Source organism: Colletotrichum graminicola, assembly GCF_000149035.1.
Source record: "Colletotrichum graminicola M1.001 genomic scaffold supercont1.3, whole genome shotgun sequence".
In the NCBI taxonomy this organism is placed as follows: Eukaryota; Fungi; Ascomycota; class Sordariomycetes; order Glomerellales; family Glomerellaceae; genus Colletotrichum; species Colletotrichum graminicola.
Window position 1 is genome coordinate 51,070 of NW_007361007.1, and position 26,407 is coordinate 77,476.

The following is a 26,407-nucleotide window of genomic DNA, read 5'->3' on the forward strand; positions in this document are numbered from 1 at the left end:
CTTGTGCAAGCACCACTACCACCAACACTGCCACCTGCCTGCTCGTTATTTCTAGCAACAGCAAGTTCCCCTATAGTAGGTAAATCATACAGATATAAAAAGCTCTACCCTATTTATTTACATTCTGACAAGGTGCTTGTTATACTCACAACGTTATAGTAGGATGCTGTACTAGATTAGGATATTATATGTCTATAACTATATATTAGATTTCAAGGACAATAGTGCACTAATGTGAGCAGTAAACACGCTGCAAAGACAAAGTTAGGTATACCAGTAATGCTAAAGCTAAAAGCTGCTCTTTCTACTCTCATCCTGCACCTATTCTTGATGTCGTGCGAGATGCGCACTCGCTTTCCTATCAACTAGCCCCTCCATTACATAACCTACAGCTCTACTCTTACCAATCCGCCCAACTCCCCTCTGACACCAGACGCCTGTGTCTTATCATACACAATGCGTTTTCATAGCCACTAGAATCTGTAGGGCGCATCTTTATCAACTACGGCTTATAAACTTAAACAGCTTATCCCGTGTTTGCGCTTTTATATCTATTGCTTAATTGTTCTTTACATTAGCGTGCTACATTACACTCTAATTATTACTGTTTTACTACTAAATCATTTCATTCTGTTGCTCTAGTTAAGAAATTTCAACCCTAGAATAGAGCTCAGCACTTACCCGGCGTTACGATCAGCGCTTACCCCGGTATAAAGGATACATCCGGGTTGTAAGAATAGCAGCAGCAAACATAAGACCTTACAATCGCCCGTCATGTCACCAGTAGGAAGCACAGAAAGAGGCTTACTCTTAACATAGTCCATCTGTTTATCGCCTACCATGACATCACTATAACTTAGTAGCAGTCTAGCGTTCACAGAGATACGCATTAGCGTAAGAAGAGACAATAATAGACAACAAGACATTGAAAAGCTTTTGAGAGATGAATACCGTTTGGCTACTGTTGCTTCGACCTTAGGAGGTGTATTTTTCTGTGGGTGTAGCTATGTCCTCCACATGTAATTCCAAGGCAGACCATCTATCCAAGCAGTGTCAAACATTTATACATGTCCCGTTGTCTCCATGATCTCTTTAGTCGTCTTCGCGCTTTCCGTTAACGATGTTAAAGGTGCCGCCGGTGCCGTCGTCGCAACCCAGAACCCCCTTGGTCGAAGTAGTAGTGCACGACTCGCCCTCGTTCAGTTTGAGAGCGCCGTCGACAACGGGCGTGCCGGGCTCGAATTTTCCGGTGTCTGCCTGCTTCAGGGTGATGGCATCATCACCAAAAGCGCGGGCGTTAAGAGTCGGGGCCGTGGATGCAACACCGACGAGGAGGATAGCGATTGAGGACAGGGTGAACTTCATGTTGGGCGTTGGGCGGAGTGAGACTATTGTGCGTTTGCTCGAAGATTGTAAGGTTGGAAAGGTAACGGGCCTGCCGAATAAGTAGAAGCGAAGAAGAGATGATGAAAGACGTCTGGGTATATTCTGATTGTGTGCCTGTTCATGTCCCAAAGCTGGAGAGTGGCGAGCAATTTATATAATGATCGCTCGCTAGTTAAGTTAATCATATGTCTATCCGACTTACGTGGATCACCAAGATAGAGGTGGCCCTGCAGGGGTGCGTCGGACATGGAAACCGGGGTGCGTCCTTCTAGAATGCCAAGTCTAAATACGGTATAGCCGAGCTGATTCCTAAGTTGGATGGTACTTAGTACTGCATGTTTGACAGTGAAACTAGGTGCTGTATTTCCCAATGGCTAGGTTAGTATACAATGTAGTACGCCAAGCATACTAGCCAACCTCAAAGGCCTAGTTATACCCACTCTTTCCCCTTATCGTAAGGGGTATAATGCGGTACGTTATTTACCCCCCCTAGGTATTATGTTAATTCTGCTGCTTTCACTAGTACAAATAACATTGTTGCCTATGTTATGATGCGATCTTCTGAGTGTGAAGCCTCCAACGCCTCTGGCCCCTCTGTTGACACGGAGCTGTATAACCACTGGCATACTGCTGTAGAACCTTTTGGGCACGTGTACCTCTGACTATATGCTAAAGTAATGTAACCTAAGTACAGTCTAGCCCTACGAGCCTCCAGCAGAGTCCGGAGAGCCCGGTGTCTTGGTACCCTATGACATTGCCGGCCGAGATACCGAGATATAGGAGCTCCTGGCAGCCTCAGCAAAAGAAGACCTAGTAGGGCTGCTTAGACTGTAACATACCGTTATGTAACGATACATATTGCTATCACCTCTGTGGATGAAACAGTGGCTCTCAAATTTGCTCTACCCCTTATTTTGAGGTCATGGGGTCTAAGCGACATCAAAGAGTTGCCGTTACCAAGCCTACTGATTTGTGGGTAATATATAGGTCAAACCCACATATTTCAGGACAGCACTTAAGTCATTAAAGTACCTTTTAAAGTCCCTCGCACAGTTTACCAAGAAAAGAAGAAAATAAAGATATCTCTATTAGCTTAGGGTGCATCTAGAATATAGTAGTATAAATTAAATTTTCAATACATCTACCTCTAGAGACTTTATCTTTAGATTGTAGTAGTTAAGAGGCCTTGTATATACTATTAGAAAAGCCCTTTTTTTTACCTTAGGAGTTAAGGATTTAAAGTTAGTAGTATAGGGATAACAGAAGTGACTTAAGAGAAGGTAGGTCAGTACTTTAAGATAGTCTAAGACTGTGGGGGCCCCATGGCCCACAATATGCTTGGTAACGGCAACCCATCAAAGGTATAGTACGCCAAGCACTGTCGCGTGAGTCAGGCTACACTAGAAACTGACAGGTTTGATCGACGGTTTTAGGCTCAATAGAGAATTGATATTAATAAGTATAAGCTCTTGTATCCGTACATAAACCTTATATTATAGTAGCAGTTTTGAAGCCAAGGTAGACTCTCTACTTTCTGTTGATCTCGATGAGGATAACAGACATTCCTTACAAAAAGCTTTTGCATACAGACCACTGCTTGTATTCACTTATGCTTCCATGCAATTCCCATCGTATCGCTCTTTAACTCCCCTTTTCTTGTCAGGGGCGATAGTGTTGTAACATTTACTAAGTAGCCATTACGAAAAGGTTGAGGAGCATTATTCCTCGCTCGTGATCATGCCGGGCAACCAGGCCAGGGAATAAGACTCCACGACCATAACAGGAATTTTGTAATAATACAAAGCTGAATCATGTCCTATCACGCCATTCTGTCTCTCTTTGGTCTGGTGCGTTCTATTATGCCTTGGTGGGTCAGACATTCTCCCTGTTCTTCCCATAACTTGACTAACCACCCGACCCTACTTGCGAGACACCCCTACATCCGAGACACCCGTAAATGCCGCATCATCAACACCACCACCATTTTCAAACCACCACAACAATTGCCATGTATCGCCAAACAACACCATTTTGTCGGGATACCTCCAACCCATCAGAAAGCAGGATAACAAGCCTGAGCTCTAACGGGCCTTGTAGAGGTGCTAGACGTTGCTAATAGACCTCGGTTCTGCCCAAGCCCCGCTCTACCCACCTGCCCGATTAGGCTGCTGGACGGCTGCTCTCCACCACATGGCATCAGTTGCCGAATGCAACTGACTCAAGCGGGCCAGTCTCTTTATGACCCAAGGGACCGGCTACAGAGGCAGGCGCACGTCGCGTGTTGTTAACGATAGCGGTCACGAGGGTTATTAGCGTTTTTACAACGTAATTACCCTCGTCTAACATGTACCTACTAATGGTGGTGCTGTTGGCACTTCAAGGAGGAGAAGTCCCACGTTAAGGGGAGTCTTCCCGCTCGCTGCTTATTTGGCCCTTTGGAAAGCTCTTAATCAGCAGGTCCGGCCGGCGAATAAACGGCGGGTCCATTCCAGCTCGGGGCGGTATGTTTCCCCCATCCCGAACAAGGAGATTCAATGGCACGCGGCATCTTAGTTTTCCGTGGTGTGGCGGAGGGGCAGTGGCGGTGCCGGTGGCTGCTCCTACCGGGAGCCACAGTTGGTCCCCACACGTGGCATTTGACATGGCAAACTACCACGTCAATTCGCTGATTAGTTTGTAGCCTGTGTGGCCCTTACCACCGCCATATGCATCATGATATTACAACATTAGCGTGTTGGGTCAACTTGGGGGCCCTGACTGCTTAGCGCCGGGATTGATGCTAATAGTAACAAGGACGGAACAGTCCCGGCCATCTATTCAGGACTCAATAGTCGGTCTGATGTGGAGGAGCAGCGAAAGCAGCCTCAGATAAACAAAACTACAATGAGACAACCTTTTGATAGCTGATGGAATTAAAAAGATGTACGATGCTGCTTTTGGGGTTGTTTGTATATTTCATTACACTAGATACTGGACAATGGACTGTGATACTTCTCCCATTTCTGGTTCCCTTAAAGATAGCACTTCGTTACAAATTCTGACTTGACCTTAAATCAAATCAGTAAAAACATCATTTTGCATCTCCAAATTTTGTGACATTTGAATAGTAATACCCAACGTCAGTGAGTAGGAAATGATACAGATCACAACTTTCATCCCAGTCTTGCGCAAGAGCCATAAACTGGCATAAAGCAGTAAACTCCAAGTTTTTGAGTTTTACTTTGTTAGTATCACAGGGATCGCAATCAAGGTAGCCGCAATAGTATTAATTGACTATTAGTAGCTAGGTAAAGATCATGATAAAGGAAAAGAGAAGAGGTTACTGCTGTAGGTATTTATAGTAGTGTAAGTAAGCCGCTAGGGTAAGTTACGTAATAGTAAATTATATAACTATAGATTAGCTCTACTATTAAATAGTTAAATATCCTAACACTAGTAACTTTCTAAAGTAAAGGAAAATTACTATAAATAGCCTAGATACTGCCTAGTAGCTAAAAAGCTTAAAAACGTAATAAAAATTAAAAGCCTAAAAGTATTTAATACTTTTTGTTTATATAATCTATTATATAGCTTAAGAAACTTATTCCTTTATACTAATCTAAACTATCCTATTTCTAACTAGTTATTCTAGCGCCTTATTAGGTAATAATTTAGTAAATCTATTAGTAGGATTATTATTACTTTATATTTATTATACCTTATAGACCTTATATTACTTATATAACTACTAGAGGGCTATAATATTAATTATAAGCCTTTTTTTTTTATAGTCCTAAGCTTAATAAGGTACTTATAAAGTAAGTATAAGTTAGTATAGAGGATTATTAGTATATATAGTAGCTTAAGGCAGTTAGTAATTATTATAATAGTTATACTAAGTGTATAGGTAACATTAGTACTAGTAACTATACTATAGATCTTAGAGGCTAGTACACTTTAGGTAACTTACTTACACTTTATTAAGCTAAAGTAAATAATATTACTAGTTATAGTAAATTTATTACCTATAGTAGTACTTATAGGTGCCTTATTAGTAAGAATAATAATAAATCCTAGCTATAAAGTAAAGTCCTTATTATTTATAAATAATCTATTTATAAAAATAAAAAGCTTTATAAATTTAAGGTTAAGTAAATAAAATAACAGACTATAGTTAAGGTTATTTATTTACTATATAATAGTATTATTAGTCTGTATACTAATAATCCTAAAGTCTAGGCTCTCTATATTAGTAATTAGTAGGTATAAATTAAAAGTTAAAGTCTTTATCTAGAGCTTTTCTTTATAGTAGTAACTATATATTACCTACTAGTAAGTGCCTGCCTCTATAATACTATATAACAGCTTTACTATTTATATAATAATACCTTTTAGATAAAGGTCCTATATTTATAATAGAAGGTATATAAGAATTATATAATTTAATAAGGTAGTAAACTATATATACACCTAAGTAATATTATATAACTAGAGTAAGAAATTATTATTATTATAAATAAGGGATAAGGTAAAGGTAAGAATAAGGCGCTAGCTAGCTTACTAGATTATAAGTAACTAGGTAAAAATTACTTCTTTACTATTATTAGTATATCCTTAGATAACTAGGTAAGATTTCTTATATAGTTTTTTATTCTAGCCTTTTACTTTATTAATAATCTATAATTTAAATATTTATACTCTAGTATGCTTATTCTTATTATATTAAATAAAGTAAAATACCTTATAGGTAATAAGCCCTTTAATTTTAGTAGTAGTTACTTACTTAAAGGGCTTCCCTAAGGTAGTAATAATACTCTTTTTTTATAGTTTAATTAATAATAGTTAGTTAGCTTTTTCTTTTATTAAGACGTATACTATACTTATAGTAGTAAAGAAGGTAGTAGGCCTAATAGTAAAACTAGTTTTATTAAAGAAATTAATATACCTCTATAAGTAGCTAGCTTTTTACTTTAGCTATAGGTGTATAGTAATAGTAATACTATTACGTATTTCTTTAGTAAGCATAAGGATATTAGTAAGTAATAAGGCTACTATACTATTATTATTATTCTCCTTATTACCTTACCTACTTATCTTAAAAAGTAGCTATTATTACTTATTATAGGTATCTTTAAGGTATAGTTTAATAATAGTTAAATAAAAAGTTTATAGGCCTTAAGAGAGGTTAATAGTATAAGTAGTCCTATTACTAGTAATAAGGTAAAAAGGGCCTTACTAGCCTTTTTTCTTACGCTAGATATAGACTATAGATTAAAGTAAAAAGGCTACTATTATAGTAGTATTTAGGCTGTTATATATAGTTACTACCTTATTAACTTACCTTTTTATATAGATCTAGTAAATAGCCTTTATTACTTTTTTTACTGCTTTAGCCTTTTTAAGTAAGGTTAGTAAAAGTAGTAATAAGTTAGAGATTTATAAGTAGGCGCTAAAGACTAGTAGTGTAGGTACTAGGCTATTTAGGCTAGCTGTATTATTAATTACTTTAACAGCTAGCTAAAGGGTAACCTTAGGTGTATAGCCCTTACTATAGAGGATATTATACGTACGTTAGAGGGGTATATAGTATTTTTTAACCTTACTAATACTATTATAGGCTTTAATTAGTATTTCTTTAATATTAATATAAAGTAACCTTACTAACTACTTAAATTTACTAGCGTAAAAGTTTAGGCTAGTATTAGTAATAATCTAGTTAGGTAGGCTAAGGTAGACGTTAATCTAGTATATCTAAAGTGCCTTCTATATATACTTTATAGTAATGTTTTTAAGTAAATAGGCTACTTAGAAGGATATTATAGTATTAACTATATATAAGGCTAAGTAGTTACTATTAAGGTAGATAATATTAATAATAATCTTATAGTTAAAGTTATATTTATTATTATATAAAGTAAATTTAAAGTAACTAGGCGCCTTTATATTTATTTAGTAGTAGTAGTAAACCTTAGTTAATTTCTCTAAGGCTGTAATCTTAACTTTATTACTAGATTATTAAAGGACGTAATAAAGCCTTTTAACTAATAGGTAGCTAAAGTAATAATAAATTTACTATAACTTAATATCTATAAGATAGTAGTAGGTAATACTTTACTTATATTAATTAAGTAGTATTTATACGTAGCCTTATTTATAGATAGTAGGCATAATAGTGTTACCTTAGATTAGCTTATTAGTAAGGTTATTAAATTTAATACTATACTAATCTATATCTATAAGGTAAAGTAGAAACAGGGTGTTTAATAGTATTATATAGAAGGTTAGCGTACTAAAGGGGGTTAGTATGTTAATTACCCCTTATAATTTAAAGTAGTTACTACTACTAAAGTAGATTTTTACTTTACCTGCCTGTAACTTATCTATAGCTAGATTTCCTTTTATTTAGTAGTAAAGGGTAAGATACTGCTTATATCTAGCTGTTAAATATTTAGCTGCACTAGAGTTAGGTATAATACTATAGAATAAGATAAATAAATATTACTTATTAAGGGTAAAGACGTCTACGTTAGGTGGCTTATTATTATATAGATTCTTATATAGGGAGTTATCTTTTATAAGAAAATAGGTTATAGATTAGTTATATAGTAATAAAAAGAGAGTAGGCCTATTAATAGTAGATAAGTTAAAGAACATTATTAATATATAAAACGTAGTGCCTAATTCTTTATCTTTATTACTTTTTATATAGTTACCTTCCTTATCTAAAGTAAATAGCTTATATCCCTTAAAGTTAGTTATAAAGTAGTTAAAGGCTTTAGGTAAAGAGTCTATTAGATACTGCTTTTTATACTTATAGTAGGCTTATTACTTTTTGTCTTTTAAGTGCCTTATTAACTAATAGTTAGGCTTACTATATATATAGTACTTTTTTATAAATAATAATAAGGGTAAAGGAGGTGCTTATTACTATAGATTACTATTAAAAGGGCGCTATAGTGTAAAGTTACTATAGCTATAGTTATATTAGCTAAATTACTAGTAACTTTACTAGCTATTATAGGTATAGTTAGTCTAGTATTAATTATCTACTTCTTTAGTTAGGTATTAACATATAGGTTATTTAAATTATATTATATTACTAATTACTAATTAGAGCTAGCTATATACACTAGTAAATATTAAAAATAAATTAAAAAAGGTAAAAAAGTATTCTTCTATCCTATAGCAGGAGTTAAGTAATTAGTTATAGAGGGCTACGTTAAATAAGGTACTAATCCTTATAACTATTCTTATAAAGGTAGTTACTCTCTTAATAAGTAACTTTAGGTATTTAGCCTTACTTTTATCTAGATTATTTAAGATAGTCCTTATTAAATTAGTCCTTTATAGCTTAGTAAGGCAGGCCTAAAAGGTCTCTTTATTCTTAAAATTACCTCTTATCTATATTACTATAGTTATAAAGTTAGTCTAGTTATAGAGATAGTTAGTATAGTACTTTATAGCCTTACCTTTAAGTATAATAAAGAAGGTACTTATAAAGTGCTCTTACTAGATCCTAGCCTTTATATAGTAGTTATAAAAGATTATAAGCTTTAATTTAAGTGACTTATATACCCCTCTGCTATACTTTATCTTATTAGGGTATAATTTAATAAGGTTAGTAAGCTAGTAAGTTATAAGTAAGGTAGTAGTAACTAGTGTAACTAATAAGTAAAGGTAAGTGTTACTTACCTACTTAAATAGTAAAGAAATAAAATTTAAGTTATTATATAATAAGGCTAGATTAATAGGCCTTTATTAACCTTCTTAGACTTAAGTGACTTATACTAAGGGGGTAATAATATAAGAGGGGCCTAGTTAATCTTATATTAATATTATTTCTAGTAGTAGGTCTATAATATCTTATATAAAGTTAGGTTTATTAATCTTTAAGTAAAAATCCTTACTCCTTTTTTTTCCTTCTTTAATATCCTTAAGCGTCTATACCTTTAGATTATTAGCCTTAAGGGTATAGTAGATTTATTTAGTAATAGTTAGTGACTTTACTATTAATACTTATATGCCCCTATATATTAAGTAGTCTTTAAATTTAATAATAGTTTTATAGGTAGTACCTTTAAAGGTATTAAGTAACTATTCTTTAAAGTCTTTAGTAGCGTATCTTTATAGCTATTAACTATATAGCTATATAAAGCTATATTATATTATTTAAAGTATAATAATAGTACTTAAGGCGTTATATTACTTAACTTAAGTAAGGCTGTTAGGAATATTAGCTAAATTAGTTATACCTTATAGTTATATAATAATAAAAGGCTAGCTACGCTTTAAGATAAGATATAGATTCTTAATATCTTATAAATAGATATACTTTTTTACCCTAGCTAGTGCCTATAGTTTACTTTACCTTTTACTTAGTCCTTCTTTTACTATTATTACCCTCTATTAGCCTTACTAACCTCTTAATTATAGGCACTTACTTCTTACCTATAGAGTTAGAGGTAAATCTATACGTTAGAGGAATTACTACTATTAGTATAGATAATAATAAGATAAGTAGATAAATAATATAATATAAAGAGGTATAGGTAAGAGATAAGGTAAATAAAAAGATAAAATAATAAATAAATAAATAGTAGTAAATAGCTTTAGGGAGGCCTTACGCTTTAGTAATATAAAGAGATAGCTCTAAGGAGGCCTTACGCTTTAGTAACATAAAGAGATAGCTTTAGGGAGGCCTTACGCTAGATCTTACTTAAAGAACAAGAGGAGACGTACGCTACCTCTAAAAGGAGATATATATAGACCTTACTTTTTAGTAAGTAAGATACTATAGTTAAAGATTTTTAAAGAAAAAAAGGTAAGGAGTTAAGATTATATACCTTACTTAAGGGTAAATAATAAGTAGTCTTTCTAGATTAATTAGGATAGTAAAGTTAAATAAAAGTTATATTAGTTACTAATAACTATACCTTACTTAAAGAAGAAGAAAAAGTAAGGAGGATAATATAGTTATTAATAGGTATTTAAAGGATAAGAAAAAGTAAGTAAATTAAGGTAATATAAGTAACCTCTACCTTTTTTACCTTACTTAAAGAATAAAAGGAGGCGTACTTACTAAAGGTAACGCTTAGCTACTAACTATTTAGTTAAGGAAAGAAGTTATAATTACTATAGGCTACGCCTAGCTAATAATATAATATTAGAAGTATATAAAGGTAAGGTTAGTAAAAGCTATTTATTTATAAATACTATTGTTATAATATTAACTATTGCCTAGATATTAGTAGTATAGATTAACGCTAAACGGCTAAAATAACTACAGCTAATTTACTATAGATCTACTAGATTTATAAGGATATTACGCAGTAGATTTACTATATAATCCTACAATAGTTTCTTTTCCTTTACGTATAATTTAGAACTAGTATTTACCCCTATTATTTATTACTACCTATTAATACGTATAGTTAACTATATTACTAACCTAGTAAAACTAACACTAATTAGTAGTTAACTTTACTATAACTACTACTAAAAATACTATAGATTAGTAAGGTATTATAAAAAGAGGTAATAACGTTATTAACTACTTATAGAGGCCTAAAGTAGGCCTTACTAAAAAATGTTACTATAAATACCCTTATAACGCTATTATACTATACGCCCTTATAGGTTAATTACTAAGATAATAATACCTAACCTCCTGTAGTTAGTAAAGGCCTAGTAATTTACGTCTATACATATAAGTCTTATTACTTTATAAAAAGCACTCTTAACTATAAAAAACACCTTACTTTACGCACTAACTTATTATTAATTAGTAACTATTTACCTTTTACCTTCTTTTTATTATAAGCCTGTAAAGCTTACTAACTTTTTCTTTTTAAATATCTTTTTCTGTTTTTTTTCTTTAAGTTATTTTACGTTACTAACGTAACAGCCTTTATTATTTATAAGCCTATTATAAGCCTTCTCTTTCTAAGTTTTTATTTAACTATAAGTCTTTATAATTACCTATACTACTAGTAGTAAATCCCCTAATAGACATATACGCCCTTTAATAGTAGTTAAGGGAAATACCTATAACTAAGAGGTAGTTAGGCTAACAGAGGGTAATTACAAGTAAGTAACTAAGATAAGCTACTAAGGCAAAGAAGGCATAAGTAACACGCAGGGCAACAACGCCACTAGGCAGCCTAGGGCAATTCACCCTAAGTACGTACTACTGCCTAACGTAGCTAAGCAAGCAGAGGTAATTATAAGTAAATACTAAGTGCTAGAAAGGCTAGAAAAGTTCGTCCTTACTAACTAATAGTAAAAGGACTATATTACTAAGTTACTATAAGATCTTATAGCTACTAAAAAAAGGAACGCGCTTACTACTATTACTATATTCTATATCTTTAAATATAAATACTATAACTACTTATATAGTATCCTCTAAGAGAAGGCGTAATTTAACTTTAAAGATTAGTTAACTAAGGACTTTATAGCGTTACTATATAAGGTAACTAAGGAGTTATATAACTACCTTACTAGTTAAGAAGTATAAATTAACTAATTAAAGAATTAATAGTTATATTATAACTTTATAAGGCTACTTATAATAATAAGTAAGTTATATAGAATAAGGAGATAATAGCTACTATTACCTATAAAACTAAAGGGTTTAAAGAACAGCTAATAGATACTAATTTCTATAAAGATATTACTAATATAGTAGTGTTACTTATTAAGGCTATACTTATAGCTAAAGTAACTAAGCAGGCAGTTACTTATAAATTACTAGTAATTACTAAGGTAACCTTATATAATAATCTATTATTTATACCTCCTCTAGCCTTATTACTATAGAAACCCTAGATAATAGTAATAATATATAAAGCCTAAGTCTAGCTACGTTTTTTAACTATAGTAACGCCTGCTATAACTACTACTATAATAAGTAAGTAAAGTAGCCTAACACTAAGGTAATTAATAGACTTAATAAAGTTCTATATAAATAACCTAGGTTTAATATATAGTAGTAGCCTATATAAAACTATTAACTTAAAGTTACTATTTTTCTATAACCTTTATGTCTATATAGGCATACTATAAAACTACTATAGTATAGTAGTAATAGTAATACTTAAAGGGAAGCTATATAAGTATTATACTACCTTATTACTTAGTTATTCTAATAATTTTAATATAATAATAGTAAAGCTTAAATAACACTTTAAAGGTAATAAAGTATACCTTTTATGCCTAGCTAAGCTTTACTATACCTCCTTTAATTTAATTACTAGAGAAAACGCTAGTAAAAGTAAGCTTAAAGTACTTAAGGCACTTATTATATAAATTACCTAGTTAGTATAGGTAACTACCTATAATAGCACTTTATATAATAAAGATTATTATAAGTAATTACTTACTTACTGCTATAGCGTGCCTAAATACTTTATTACTATCCTTAATCTACTTGCTACCTTTAGTAGCCTTTATATATAATTATATAGTAGTATAGTAAATTTACTTCTCTACTATAAGCTATAGTTATAATACTTTACTAATAATAATTATAGTAATAACTAATACTAAGTTAACTATAAGTATAACAGCTAGCGTAACTATAAGGCAGACCCCTAAAGACAGTAAGGCTATTTATAAGGCCCTCTATAGTTAGCTAGCAGTAAAGCACTACCTAATAGTAATTTATCTAAGAAGTGCTTTATCTATAGTAAATTAGGCTATTAGTTAACTAAGTACACTAAGGAGGAATAATAAGCCTCCTTTATATAGTATAAAAGCACCTACTTTACGTAGGCTTTATAGGCTACTTTTAGTTACTTTCTTATTAACTATAAAGATAATAAGCTAATTTATCCTAAAGAAGTAAGTAAAGATAGTAAAACTTACTTATTAAATAGTAAAAACTATAAATCTACTACGTTTTTTATATCTACTATATACTTTAGTAAGTAGTTAATTAATAGCCTATCTACTTATAAAAAGTTATATAACTAAGTAACTTTTTATACTATTACTTATAAAAATCTATATAAAGAGGCACTACCTAATCTAACTATAAAAAGTAGTAATATTTTTATATTTAATAACTACTACTTTATGTTAATATTTTAAGGTATTATACCTAACACTAGTGTAGCTAAAGTATTTATAGCTAGCTAATAACAGTACCTTACACTTAAGAAACACCTTAGTAAGAGGATTCTATTAGATACTACCTATACTAGTAAAGTAATAATTTACTTTAGTAGTAGGGATTACTATAAATCCCTTAGTATAATCTATATACCTATGCTAATTAGTAATCTTATTTTTATATAATAATAAGTAACACACTATTTCTTTTTTACCTATAGGATATAGATTGCTATAGCGTAAAATTTAATAATCTTACTAACTAGCTTATTAAGGACAAGATTATTATACCTATTACCTAAAAATAAGGCTACGTATAAATACTTTTAGAACTACCTAAAAGTACTATTATAAAGTAGCACCTTATAGATAGTAAATTACACTAAATTTACTACTAATTTAGTTACCTATTAGTAAATTACCTTTATAAGCTACTTAAATAAGTAGGTAAATTAACCTCCCTTACTACACTTAAAGAGATTAATAAATACTACTATTACTACTAACTTAACGTAAAGGCGCCTAGTTACTTTAAGTTTATACTATATAATAACTATAAATTTAACTATAAAATTATTATTAATATAATATATTTAGAGGGTAATAAGCCTATACTTTATATAGTTAACTTAGCTATAGCGTTTAATATAGTAAGATTCTTATATTTAATTACTATAGAACACACCTAGGAGGCACTATAGATATATTAAATTAATATATACCTTAGCCTGCCTAATTAGATTACTACTAACGCTAGCCTAAATTTTTATATAGCTAAATTTAAACATGCTACCTATACGTTATTTATTAAGGTTAATAAAGTGCTTATTAAGGCCTATTAATCTATTAGTAAGGTTAAGTAATACTATACTGCCTTTTACTATACGTATAAGATTATCTATATAGATAGTAATTATAAGCCTAAAGTTACCTTTTAATTAGCTATTAAAGCTATTAATAATACTACTAGCCTTAATAGCCTTATACTAACTCTACTTATTTTTAAGGTATACCTCTATATTATAAATAATTTACTACCTACCCCTTCTACTATATAGCGCACTAAAGTAGTAAAAAAGGCTATAAATATAGTGTAGTAAATCTATATAAAGAGATAAGTATATAATATACTAGTAATATATAATAGCCTAGATATAATAAATACTATAGTGCTACCTCTTTAATTACTTATTTATATATAGCGTAAGAGAGATAGCTAGTAGGGCCTGTTTTACCTACTTACTAATAATAGTACTACCTATACTATTAAATTACCTTATAGCCTATATAATTTTTATATTACTATAGTAAAGCTATACTATATAGCATAAGAAGAAGGCCTATAGGCGCTACTACTTATAATAGCTAAAAAAGGTAATAATCCTATATAAGCGTAAGAAGGAGAGCCTATAACAGCTAGTAAATCTATAGAGGAAGTATGTAATACTATTATTATTAATAACAGGCTGCCCCTATAATAAGGCTGTAGCTGCCTATAGAAGAACCTAATTACTACCTTCTTTTATAAGATATACCTTACTATTAACGTCTCTAACGTATACCTTACTATAAAGGAGGAAGCTAACTACACACTTACTATTAAACTATAAGAAAAAGGTATTATTACTACGCCTAGTAGGCCCTTTAAAGAATTTAATAAGGTAGAAGTAAAAGCCCTTATTAACTATAGTGTATTTTATATTATTACTTATAATAAGAAAATATATAGTAATATATAAATCTTTAAGTTATATATAGTATATAAGGTTAAAAAAAAAATAAGTAACTATATAAAAAATTATAGTTAGTTATCTAAGGTTATGCTAATAATAGTAAAAAAATAATTCTTATATAGTTACTTATAATCTAATAGATAGCCTAGTAACTAATTCTTACCCTTACCTTATTACTTTTATAATATAGATTTTACCTTTAGTTACGTAATATTACCTAGGCGTATACTTAATCTATAACACCACTTAACTACGTTATTCTTATAAGACTTCCTATATAAATTTACTATTTTTACCTTAGTAACTTTATTATAAAGGTAATAAAGCTACTTTATAGTATTACTAAGGCAGGCACCTACTAGTAGGCTATATATAACTGCTACTATAAAGAAAATCTCTAGATAGATTTATTAACCTTTAACCTCTACCTACTTATTTTATTAGCTAATAATAAGGATTTTAGCCTTATTAGTATATAAATAGATAATATAATTAGCCTTATAGATAATAGATTTTCTACCTATAAGGAGAAGGAGCTTAAGAAAGTAACCTTTACTATAAAGCCTAAGTAACTATTAACTGTTAATAATTTTATTACCTTTAATAGTAGCATGCTTTCCCTTAGCTATAACAGTAAAATAAATTTTTACTAAAAAGATTAAGGTAAGAAGCTTTAGCCTGTTAATATAAATTTACTTACTACTAAGTAAGATTTTATCTAGTAAAGGGCCTATAGGGTGTATATTATGTTAATCTACTAACCTAAGGCTTACTTTAACTATTTAGTTACTATATAACACTAAGAGCCTGTAAAGGAGGAGATTAAGGCTCTTAACTACTAGATTAAGTAGTAAATAAGTTACCTTAACTATAGCCTGCTTTTTTAGCTAATTAACCTTATAACTATAAAGCTCTTTATATCTATTAACAGCTTATTTATAAATAACTATAATTTTATATTATAACTTAGTTTTATTATTATACTTACTAATAAAAGTAGCACTATATAACCTACTGCTAATAATAAGAAATTTATACTTACTAGTAATATTATCTACTTTAGCTTAATAAAGTATAAAAGAGTTATATATAGCATACTAGCCTCTAAAGTCTATAGTATAGTTACTAGCACTAACGTTACCTATATAATTAGTATTACACTTATAATAATTACTAACTACCTTAAGTTACTATAAATCCTAATAATCTTTTACACTAACTTATACTCCCTCTATAAGTGCCTTATAAAGCTTAGCACTACTAAGGAGAAGTAACTTATAATTAATATTATAGTGCTTTACTAGTTATATAAGTAATATAAGATCTATAAGATCTAATAGATATAAGGAGAGGATAACCTAGTAGATAAATTTATAAAGGTATTACCTAATAAAGCGCTAGAGTAGTTAATTAACAGCAGTTAATTAAAGATATAAATAAATAAATAGGTTTTACGTATATAATAAGTTATATATATAAAAAGTATTAAATACTTTTTAGCCTTTTGTTTTTATTACGTTTTTAGGCCTTTTATAGATAACTAGAAAGTAGGATAATTTATAGCACTTTAGAAGGTTACTAGTGTTATAATATTAACTATTACCTAGATATTAGTAGTATAGATTAACGCTAAACGGCTAGAATAACTACAGCTAATTCGCTATAGATCTACTAGATTTATAGGGATATTACGTAGTGGATTTGCTACGTAATCCTATAATAGTTTTTTTTCCTTTACGTATAATTTAGAACTAGTATTTACCCCTATTATTTATTACTACCTATTAATACGTATAGTTAACTGTATTACTAACCTAGTAAAACTAATAACTATATTAAAAGTAGATTACTTAAGTAGTTCTTACTTAACTACTTTATATCTAGTCCTACTAGTAAGATCTTATTTAAATAAGAACTTATAAGAGTCTATTTACTTATAATCTTATATAGGCTGTTACTACTATAGTAAGATAAAAACTTAGTAAGATAAAAATCTTAATAATTAGAGAAAAAAAAGGTTAAAGGATAAAAAGAAAAAGAACTTAAAGAAACTTAGGTATAAAAAGAAGATAATTATACTAAATACTATAAAGGTTATTAGTAAGTAAGTAGTATATAAAGAAAAAGACTTCTCTAAAAGTAATAAAGTTAATAGTAGTAATAGTAGTTATTATATAGCAGACGTAGGGCTTAAAGGGTTATTTACTAGGTATTATAAGACCTTAAGTACTAATAATCTTTAGGCTAGGTAGCACTTTAATACTTTAATCTAAGCTGCTATAGTAAGTAAAGTATTATAGCCTCTTCTAATAATCCTTACTAATCTATAGTAGTAGTAACTATAAAGTTAACTACTAATTAGTGTTAGTATTATAGGAATTATAATTAAGGTAGCTATAATAGTATTAATTAACTATTAGTAGCTAGGTGAAGATAATAATAAAGGAAAAGAGAAGAGGTTGCTGCTGTAGGTATTTGTGGTGGTATAAGTGAGCCGCTGGGGTGAGTCACGTGATGGTAAATCACGTGACCATAGATCGGCTCCACCATTGAACAGTTGAATATCCCGACATACTTGTTACTAGAAGTCTGTGTGTTGATGTCCCTTGTCACCCTTTCATCCCAGGCTGCGCTTATCAAGGACCATGTTACTAGTGCTGAAGCCTGGAATTCACTAGCTTTGTTATAGTTGTACCATCCTTCAATACTGCTTCGCGTTCTTGTATTTCGTAGCCACGTAACTTTGGCATCAAAACAGTCCAAATGTACCAGTAAACAACGCCGCCAGCAAGACTATATGCAAATCGGTCAATGATGCACGTTTGAAGAGGGCCAGGAACAATTACTCACATGCTTGTTCCAACAACTGCGTAAGTTGCATAGAACATACCATTACTTGGCTTGGTGCTAGGTGGAAAGAATGGTGCAGTGAGAAGAGCCAAACTAAGCCCAATCCGTAAAAACACTGCTGGTATCCAAGCTTTAAAGGGTCTCTTGATTTCAGGTCGTTTCACACGTAACCACAAGAGGCCTGCCCCAACAGCTAGTGCTAGGAACTGCCCTGGGTATCCTTCGACTTCCAGAATGAAAGAGTAAACTTCTCCTGAGGGAGGAAGAGTTATTACCAGAAATGATGGAATGTAGTGGATCACTAGTCCACCCAAAGGTGAATTAAACGGTCTTGTCGATGATAGTATTTCTGAGAATGGGAGGAAGCCTTGTCTCGCAATTTCTTGTTTGGTACGAGCCTAGATAGCCATCAATAATCTGGCATAAATAAGACGGAATGGGTTTTGATACTTACCGCTGAGAAGGTGACAACAAGTACATTAGCTCCGGCACTCAGCGCAACGGCTAACGGAAGAACAGTCTTGCCAATTGCCTCCCCAAATATACGGGAGAAGAATAGAGCTGCGATGAGCTCGCCACTATTCTTGATGTCTTCAACCGGCACAACAAGAAAATAAGCTACATTTATAAGGGCATAAAGTCCGCAAGAAGTTGTCAAGGCTGCCATTGTCACCGACCGCAGAGTCCGCACGGGGTCTTTGACCTCGTTCAGGACATAGTTGGCGTTGTCGAGACCAGAGTAGGAATAGAATACCTTGAAGAGAGAAGTTGCAATAACCCCCCAATTCCAGTTTGTATCCTCCCACATATCTTCCCACGAGAGGGTGGTGGATGTTACCCGGGTTGATTCTGTGGATGGTCGGAGTAGGACGACATACAGCCCAGAGAATATCATGAAAACCACCAATCCTACTTTGATCCATCCTAGAAAGTTTTGCAACTTAACACCGAAACGTGGAAAACAACCGTGAATGAGAGTTACTGCGGTGAGTAGTGCAACCGCAAGTCCCTTCCGTAGGAGCTCGGTCGGATTCTCGCCGCCAAGTGCAAACAGCAAGTACTCGCTGAAAACAACACAGTTGCTTGCTGTAAATCCCAGCAGAACAACCTGGACGGCGATAAGTGTCGATGCTAAAAATCGCGGTCGGCGATAGGTAAACTCCAAATAGACTTTGTCGCCTCCAGATCGCGGAAGCATCGAGCCAAATTCAAGCGAGACCATAAGCCCACAAGCAGCAACAATGGCACCAACGACCCAGAGGACGAGTGAAAGTCCGGGACTCCCGACAGAACGAAGGATTGCGCCTGGGGTAGCAAAAATACCGCTGCCTATGACTCTGGAGATGACAAGGATGTATACACTCTGCCAAGTCAACGTGCGGCCAAGTGGTGATGCCTCTGGAAGCACGTCATCCTCCATCGATCTAGATGGAAGCACACTCTCTGTGACGATATTCTCTTCAGGCGTCCCTCCTACTTGACATCTCGGGCCCTTGCCGCTGGGGACCGCAAAAGTCGATAGCGGGCGAGACGCCGTAGGAAGTAGAGGCTGACGCTCTGTGTTGTCAATGGTATTCATGGCGGTCATTTGATAAACGCAGTAGGACTGAGTATAATGTGCAGCCGAACCTTTGTTTGATGTGCAGAGGGGAAACTGCTCAGCAGAAACCAGACACCGGAGCGTGCGAGTTGAACACAAAGGTATTTGCCTCGAAGTAGCATTGTGTGGGAAACATGCTTTCCAGCCGAACAATTTAAATACGAAGACAGTTTGCCGACTTGGTCATTTTGTCCGGCGTTGCGGAACACACACACACACACACACACACACACACTCACTCACACCGTGGACCGAAAGGGGAGTCCAAGAGAGGTCAGCAACAGATGGCACGAGTCCACGGACGTTGTCTTGCTTGATAAGAATGTGGATACGATATTCCACGAGACCTGCCCCGTGAGTGATGTCTCAAATGGCGCAATCATGTTTCAAAAAGGTGAGGTTGGGGATGTAGCGCACAGGCACTTGGGTATGCTCAATTTGCATTTGACGCTGGTGCAGCACGCCATCATGGCGCAAGGTCACGAAAGTTGTTGGGGTTCCAACGTTGCTGACATAATAAGCACCTGTCCTCGAGCTTCCTTCGTCAGAGCTAAAGTTTCCTCCCTCCTACGCGTTTCCCTAGGTGCTTAAAAGGGCTTCCTTGTGAAAAGTCGACGAGCTCGTTCGTATATATAAAGACCATTAGGTAGCTTTGCCGTGCAGCAAGTGGCATACTACGAAATCGGCCCCCTGACTCTCAAGGCCCTTGCAGACCTCCTAATAATTAGTCACCCTTATGATTGAATTACGCGGAAGAACACAGAGATAAGTCCTATGTGATGAACCGCAGTGTCTGTTAAAAAGTATGTAAGTAGCTGTCCTACCTAGAAACCACGTATGAAATAGTCCGGTATATAGCGATCCATACGAGGTAGTCCGTGCACGTGATGAGCTACATCCGTGGCAACCACAACTGGATTTAGCCACACGAAGCTATTCCCAGCTTCACGACAACTTCCCATCTACAAACCAACTTGTCTTCAAGCTTCAAGCGCAACCTTTCACAGAAACAAGCAAGCCAAGAAGTGTAGAAGTAATACCGAAGTTTATACCACAGTAATTGAATGAAACTCAGTCATTAGTCGCTTCCTGCTAGACAGCATGGCAAATATCAAGCGACATTCGCCGAAATTGCCGTTATACTTGGAATTCGTGTACGGTTCTCAACATTCCGACGATCATGGCATTTTAATTTATTACCTGATACAACATAGGTCTGACGATGAATGTTTGTGGGAAGGGCCCTCGAGAAAAACTCTCGGCTTTGATTCTACCAGTTAGTACTCCATGCAGCGTGACCGCATCCGTATCTCGGGGTATATATAGATTGTGGTCCTCTACGAAGTTGGCCATGTCGACGTTGGGCAATCCTAAATAGAATACAACGTTGCATAGATCGTTCATTGATTTGTTATCTCTTGTATTAAGCTTCCTAAGAGGCCCTCAACATACGTATTGAATTATTCCTTGCCTACGTGCAAACATTGAGTGGAGCAAGGATGGCATGGTTCGGCATGGCAGAATAAAAGATACCACTCATGTTAAACGCGCATAGCTAGCAGCTATAGGTTAAATAACCTTAGAATTGTGCAAACAGCATTGGTGGGTGAACTTTATTTCATCGAACATGAAAGTCCATTGCATTGGCTACAGTTACCCCCGCACTTTACAACCATCCACATCCTAATACGTTTTTGCCTACACTGGGGTATTGATGAATAAAAGAATGAATGTAGGTAATAACCTTTCGATACTTAGTCTTCCACAGACCTTGCGTATCCACTTAGCACCGTTATTTTAACGAGTAACTTCTTCTTGATATCGATCACATACTGTCTATCTGTACCTCAACCTAAATGTTCATGTACGCAGCCATTCCTCCAAACAAAGCAGCAGCACCGACCGCGGCAGTGCGCATGGGCGCGGCCTCAGTAGAAGACGAGGTAGAGCGGACACCACCGCCGTTGTTGGCGCCGGTCTCAGTAGCGATGGGGGCGGTTGAGGTTGGTCCAGCGACACCGCTAGTGAAGGGGTTGCTGCCGTCAGTAGCAGGGCCAGCATCGGTGTAGGCGGGGGGGCGGCTGACGGCGGATGTGTCAGGCATAGATTCAGTGTTGTTAGGGTTCAGGAGGCTACACGTAACATATTAGTATAGGAAAAGTGTCCTTAAGCGGGTCAGGAAAACTCACTTGTCGATGACATGGACCACACCGTTGGCAACAAGAACGTTGGGCGTAACGACCTTGGCATTGTTGACGAATACATTGTCATCGACGACGCTGATCGTGATATTAGCGCCGCTAAGGGTGGTCAACGAGGTGTTGGTGATATCGGGGCTGTAGAGAACAGAGCCAGCGACCACATGGTACTGGAGTATCTTAGCAAGCTCGGGACCGAGAGCGGCGGAGAGGTTGCCGACGGCACGGAAGGCCTCGTTGTTAGGAACGAAGATGGTGAGGTCCTTGGCGGAGGTGAGGGCTCCAGCAACGTTGGCTGCCTGGACGGCGCCCAGGGCGGCGGTGAGATTAGCAGCGCGGAGTGTGTCGGCAATTCCCATAGGGACGCTCAGAACCTTGTCAATGATATGTATAGTACCGGAGGTGAAGTTGACATTGCCGCTGACAACGGTTGAGGCCTCTCTGAGGGCTGAGTAGAAAGTGACTTTACCGTCAACGGTCTGGGCCTGGACGCGCTGGCCTCCGGTGACGTTTGTGTAGGTCTCGTTCTGGAGAAGAGTAGGGATGAACTGAGGCTCCTCGGTGAATTGCGATGCGTGGTGCGTGCCGTTCAGAACGTGATACTGAAGAATGGCAGCAACGAGGCCAGCGTCTGTGGCAGCAGCGCCGGCGCTAGCGATGAAGGCTTCGAGGGCCTGGTTGTTGGGGGCCAGTATGGTAATGTTCTGGGCTTGTGAGAGAGCCTGGACAAGGCCTGGCTGGCTACCAAGAAGGGCTATGGCAGGTTAGAATCTTGGTTTAGTGAATAACCAGATGATATGCAAGCACGTACTAGTGAGCGTTGACAAGCTGGAGTTCTGGGCAGCAAGAGCAGCGGTCAAGCTAGGTTGGCCGTCGTTCTGGGCGAACGCAACACTGGCCAAGGCCAGAGAAAGGATGTTCTTGACCTGCATTGTGTGTTTTTTCCAGTACAGAAAGTTGTGGTCTAACTTCGGCTGGAGTCCTGCTCTTGAGAGAAGGAGGGAGAGATGGATATCAGTAAAGCTGTGCGAGTCTGGACCTACCAAGCAAAAGGGGTCAGACCGAAGAAGCGGCGGAAGACCGCTCTTTAAGCATTTCAAGTGCCCCCGGATCATTCGCTATGCCCTTGGCACGGATCATGACAACCACCTTGGTGAATGTCCGGCCGAGGGGTAACCAGTCCCGTCGTCGTGGGTTACCGAGTCAAGGTGGTTGCCCGGGTCTGGTGAGAATCACAGTTCGTCGGGGTTTCTTGCATCCTAAACTAGGGTCTTGGTCTGCATCACGACTAAGCCAGGGATCATGATTGGACTGCATGAGAGGGAGGGGGGTAAGGGACTGGGGTGGAACACAAAAGCCATCCCTGGCTTGTAAGACGACACGACGCTGGATGTTAGTTATCATGCAGTTTTCACTAAATCTTCGGCTAGGTAGGTGTAAAGTTGGTGATGAAAGTGTCGTCTCGACCCGGCGTGTAGGCAAGAAGGAATACCTACATTAACCATCTGCCTAGGCAATGATCAGAGGACGCCCGGCTGGCAACGATGTGGGTTTCCGACTCAATGTGGTGGCTGGCAGGCAAAAAAGAGAGTTCCATGTCTTGCCCAGGTGCTTGGAAGCCCCGAGAGCTTTCAGTTACTACTGTGTAGCAAGCCATGTACGTAAGAAGCAGCTTGTGGGACAGGCGGAAGCTATCCGCCCGAGTTAGGTAGCAATCCTCGGGCGCCATGGCAGACTAATTGGCATTCCCCAGGGCCGGAAATCTAGAAACTACCAGAAGATGTGGAATGCCAGGAATCCAATAACAGCTGCAAGTGGTTATGGAGTGACATTCAAGACACTGGACGCCATTGACAACACGCCGTGTCTTGTGAGCTGCGTAAGCTCGCCCCAGTCGGGCGCAGCGCAAAAAAGTCGATGTCGTCAGGATAGACGGCTTAGCGCCATTGGAAATCGACAGGGGCTCCGATGGTGCGGTGCTGGAAACCAGTCGTTCGTGGTGTGCCGCTTATTTTGATTCCTGTTGGGAAGCCATTGCATACCTATCTCGACGACTGCTGGCTGAACTTTGGAGGGAAAGCAGAAATATGTTTCTAGATTTCAGACCATCTTGCCTCGCGGGGTTCTGTCACCTGCTTATGTGTCTAACAAGCATTGACCGCGATCCCGAAATACATCCTTACGATATCGGTAACTGCGAGCAGCTTTGGTCGAAATGACCAGCAACATGAAGGGGGCTAAAGTGAGACTGTCCCCGCTTCCCCGCGCCATCCAACTGCTGTCCAATGCAGGGCCCCGTCGGGCTATTCCCCTTGCTCCCTCATCTTGCCCCAGTTAGCGCCTCTTTTCCATGGTGCTCCAGTGAGCGCGTAAGAGACACTGCCTCCGCATATGGACTAGGGTGTTGTTAAAAGTAAGTAGAAAGCATACCCAGGCAAGTAGCAGCATAGGTTTCCAGGGTTCCCGGTCTCCAAGAACTCCGTGGGGGCCGGCTGTGCCGGCCGACATCCAAACAAACAGCAAACTTTTAGATGTTGGCAGCGGAACGGTGCGTCATCGATACATCCGAACGATCGCGGTTTTGGCCCTTGTTCCATCCATTTCTCTAATGGCGCATTCCTCCTCGTGTAATAGGTGCTTGGCGTCTACATGCTGGCTGGCCCTGAATCTTGTCCCGTGCACTCCGGGGACAATAGAGTTGAACTCCGTTGAGGCCTCCGGCTATGTCTAGACGAACATCAATCAAGGTACCAATGAACCATCTGGCGACTGACCAATGGCAGGGGCCGTATTCAATTAGGAACACGAGGAAACCTTGATCACGGCCACGCCGCGGACCAATTCCAGCGCGCATGAGGGCTAAACTGACGACTTTTTGGGTATCGGTTCTCGTATGTATGAATGGGGTATCGCTTTTCGTATGTTTGAATTGGGACACGGCGTCCGGTCCACTCACGTTTTGTAGCCTTGGCGGTTGTCGCATCTATTCTGACTTCGGCACCTTGGGCAATTCTGCCGCCCGATGACGGCAGTACAGGCCGGTTTCGTGTTCCAGCTCATCGCTCGCTCCTCTAGCCCAATGCCGGGCCGAAGACGTCGTCACCCTCAGCGACTTTCCTCCGCTTAGCGTCGCGCGCATCATTCCCGCCGAGTGTTCTGCCATTCCCACCGTACAAGGCACCGTCGCCTTCGGTCTTCGGACGCCGAGAATCCTTCTGCGATGCCAACTCGCGTCTAGCTTTCTGCAGAGCCACAAGATCTGCCCGATCAGGATCCCTGCATTTCTTGAGCTTTCGCAAGAGCGGTTTGATCAATTTGGTACTCTCCGGCTATGCAGCATGTCAGCATCAGCTCATGCCGCTAAAGAAGATGCCCGATAATCATCAACGTGATTTGGCGTGTTCCGACTTACAGTTCCCCAATACTCGTCCAGTCTCTCAGGGGGCTCGGTCGCTAGCATTTCTCGGCACGATTCTATGGCACCCATCACCTTGTCTCGCACATCGTGTCGCGCCGTAGAGTCTACTCCATCTTCGCTTGAAGCATTTTTCTGGCCAGGGGAAAACGCGCCCTGGACCAGCCTTTCGGCCAACCCTCGATCGGCGAGCGAAAGCGCAGCCAGCATGATTTGGCTAGGTGTGTAATGGAAGTACGCATCGGTAACGAGGGAGCTGAATTTTAGCACAGCCCGGGCACGGAAATGAGCCGAGTCGATTTGAGCTTTCTGCGTCGCTTGTTAACACTCTACGCATACATGGTTTGTTCTCGATATCTAGCGTACCTCGAGGTCGGCGTGTCGTCGGAGTTCCAGGATGGCGCCTTCCAGCGCACGGAAGGGATGTCGAACGTCGAAAGCAAACCTGACACCCTGACAAAGCAGGAACTCCCCGGCCAAGATCTCCTCCTCGGTCGTGTTGGGAAACTTTTCGGCCAGTTTGGCGAGCCTTGTGTACAACCCTTCCGCCTTGCTTCCGAAGAACAAGCATGTCTTGAGGACGTCCTGAGGCGGATACGTCATGATGGAGTTGGTGGTATAGAAACGACGTAAGAAGACGGTCGCGGTGGCTCTGACTTCGGTTGGCAGACCGCAGAAATCGGCCGCACGAATGAGGTCCACCGTGAAGACCTTCAGCAGCTGTGTTTCCTCAGCGGGTGTCAAGAATTCGGGCAAAGGCTCGACTTCTATGTCAACTCGCTTGGTCTCGATGAGGCGGCTGGTGATGTGGGTTCGTGCAAGAGAGTTCGTCTGTTCGCGGAGCTCCGCTAGTTTCGACGGGGAGAAGGACCATAATCGATACTGAGTGGAGAGCCGGTAACGCGCATCTTCGGTCGCCATGACGGCGGCTGTATACTGGGTAGGGGGGGGGGGGGGGGGGGGGGGGAGCTGCGATCAAGTAGTGTGTGAGCAGTCGCTGGTACGCGGGACAAGGTCAAGGTCAATTCGGGTGGCAAGCGATCGAGGTTGCCGGGATGCCTGGCTAGCTTTCCGCTGCGGTCGAGAATCTTGCGGTGAAGAGGAATTGAGTATCACAGTCGGGGCTGCGACGAGC

At 37.4% G+C, this 26,407-nt stretch overlaps 4 protein-coding genes across 4 annotated transcripts; all 4 read right to left on the reverse strand.

The window, feature by feature from the left end:
- Positions 1-1,092: 1,092 nt before the first annotated feature.
- On the reverse strand, positions 1,093-1,365 carry GLRG_00925 (uncharacterized protein; the record flags this gene model as incomplete). The annotated part of the gene is made up of 1 exon (XM_008091610.1): positions 1,093-1,365. One exon carries the CDS (start codon positions 1,363-1,365, stop codon positions 1,093-1,095), a length of 273 nt encoding a protein of 90 aa, XP_008089801.1.
- Positions 1,366-18,055: 16,690 nt separating this feature from the next.
- On the reverse strand, positions 18,056-19,638 carry GLRG_00926 (methionine permease; the record flags this gene model as incomplete). The annotated part of the gene is made up of 2 exons (XM_008091611.1): positions 18,056-18,457; positions 18,514-19,638. 2 exons carry the CDS (start codon positions 19,636-19,638, stop codon positions 18,056-18,058), a joined length of 1,527 nt encoding a protein of 508 aa, XP_008089802.1.
- A 1,873-nt stretch (positions 19,639-21,511) lies between these two features.
- Positions 21,512-22,789, reverse strand: GLRG_00927 (fasciclin domain-containing protein; the record flags this gene model as incomplete). Its single annotated transcript, XM_008091612.1, has 3 exons — positions 21,512-21,791; positions 21,849-22,611; positions 22,669-22,789. The coding sequence occupies 3 exons, from the start codon at positions 22,787-22,789 to the stop codon at positions 21,512-21,514; spliced, it is 1,164 nt and encodes a 387-aa protein (XP_008089803.1).
- Positions 22,790-24,928: 2,139 nt separating this feature from the next.
- GLRG_00928 (cyclin ccl1) lies at positions 24,929-26,193 on the reverse strand (the record flags this gene model as incomplete). The annotated part of the gene is made up of 3 exons (XM_008091613.1): positions 24,929-25,186; positions 25,270-25,581; positions 25,639-26,193. The coding sequence occupies 3 exons, from the start codon at positions 26,191-26,193 to the stop codon at positions 24,929-24,931; spliced, it is 1,125 nt and encodes a 374-aa protein (XP_008089804.1).
- Between the last annotated feature and the right edge of the window lie 214 nt (positions 26,194-26,407).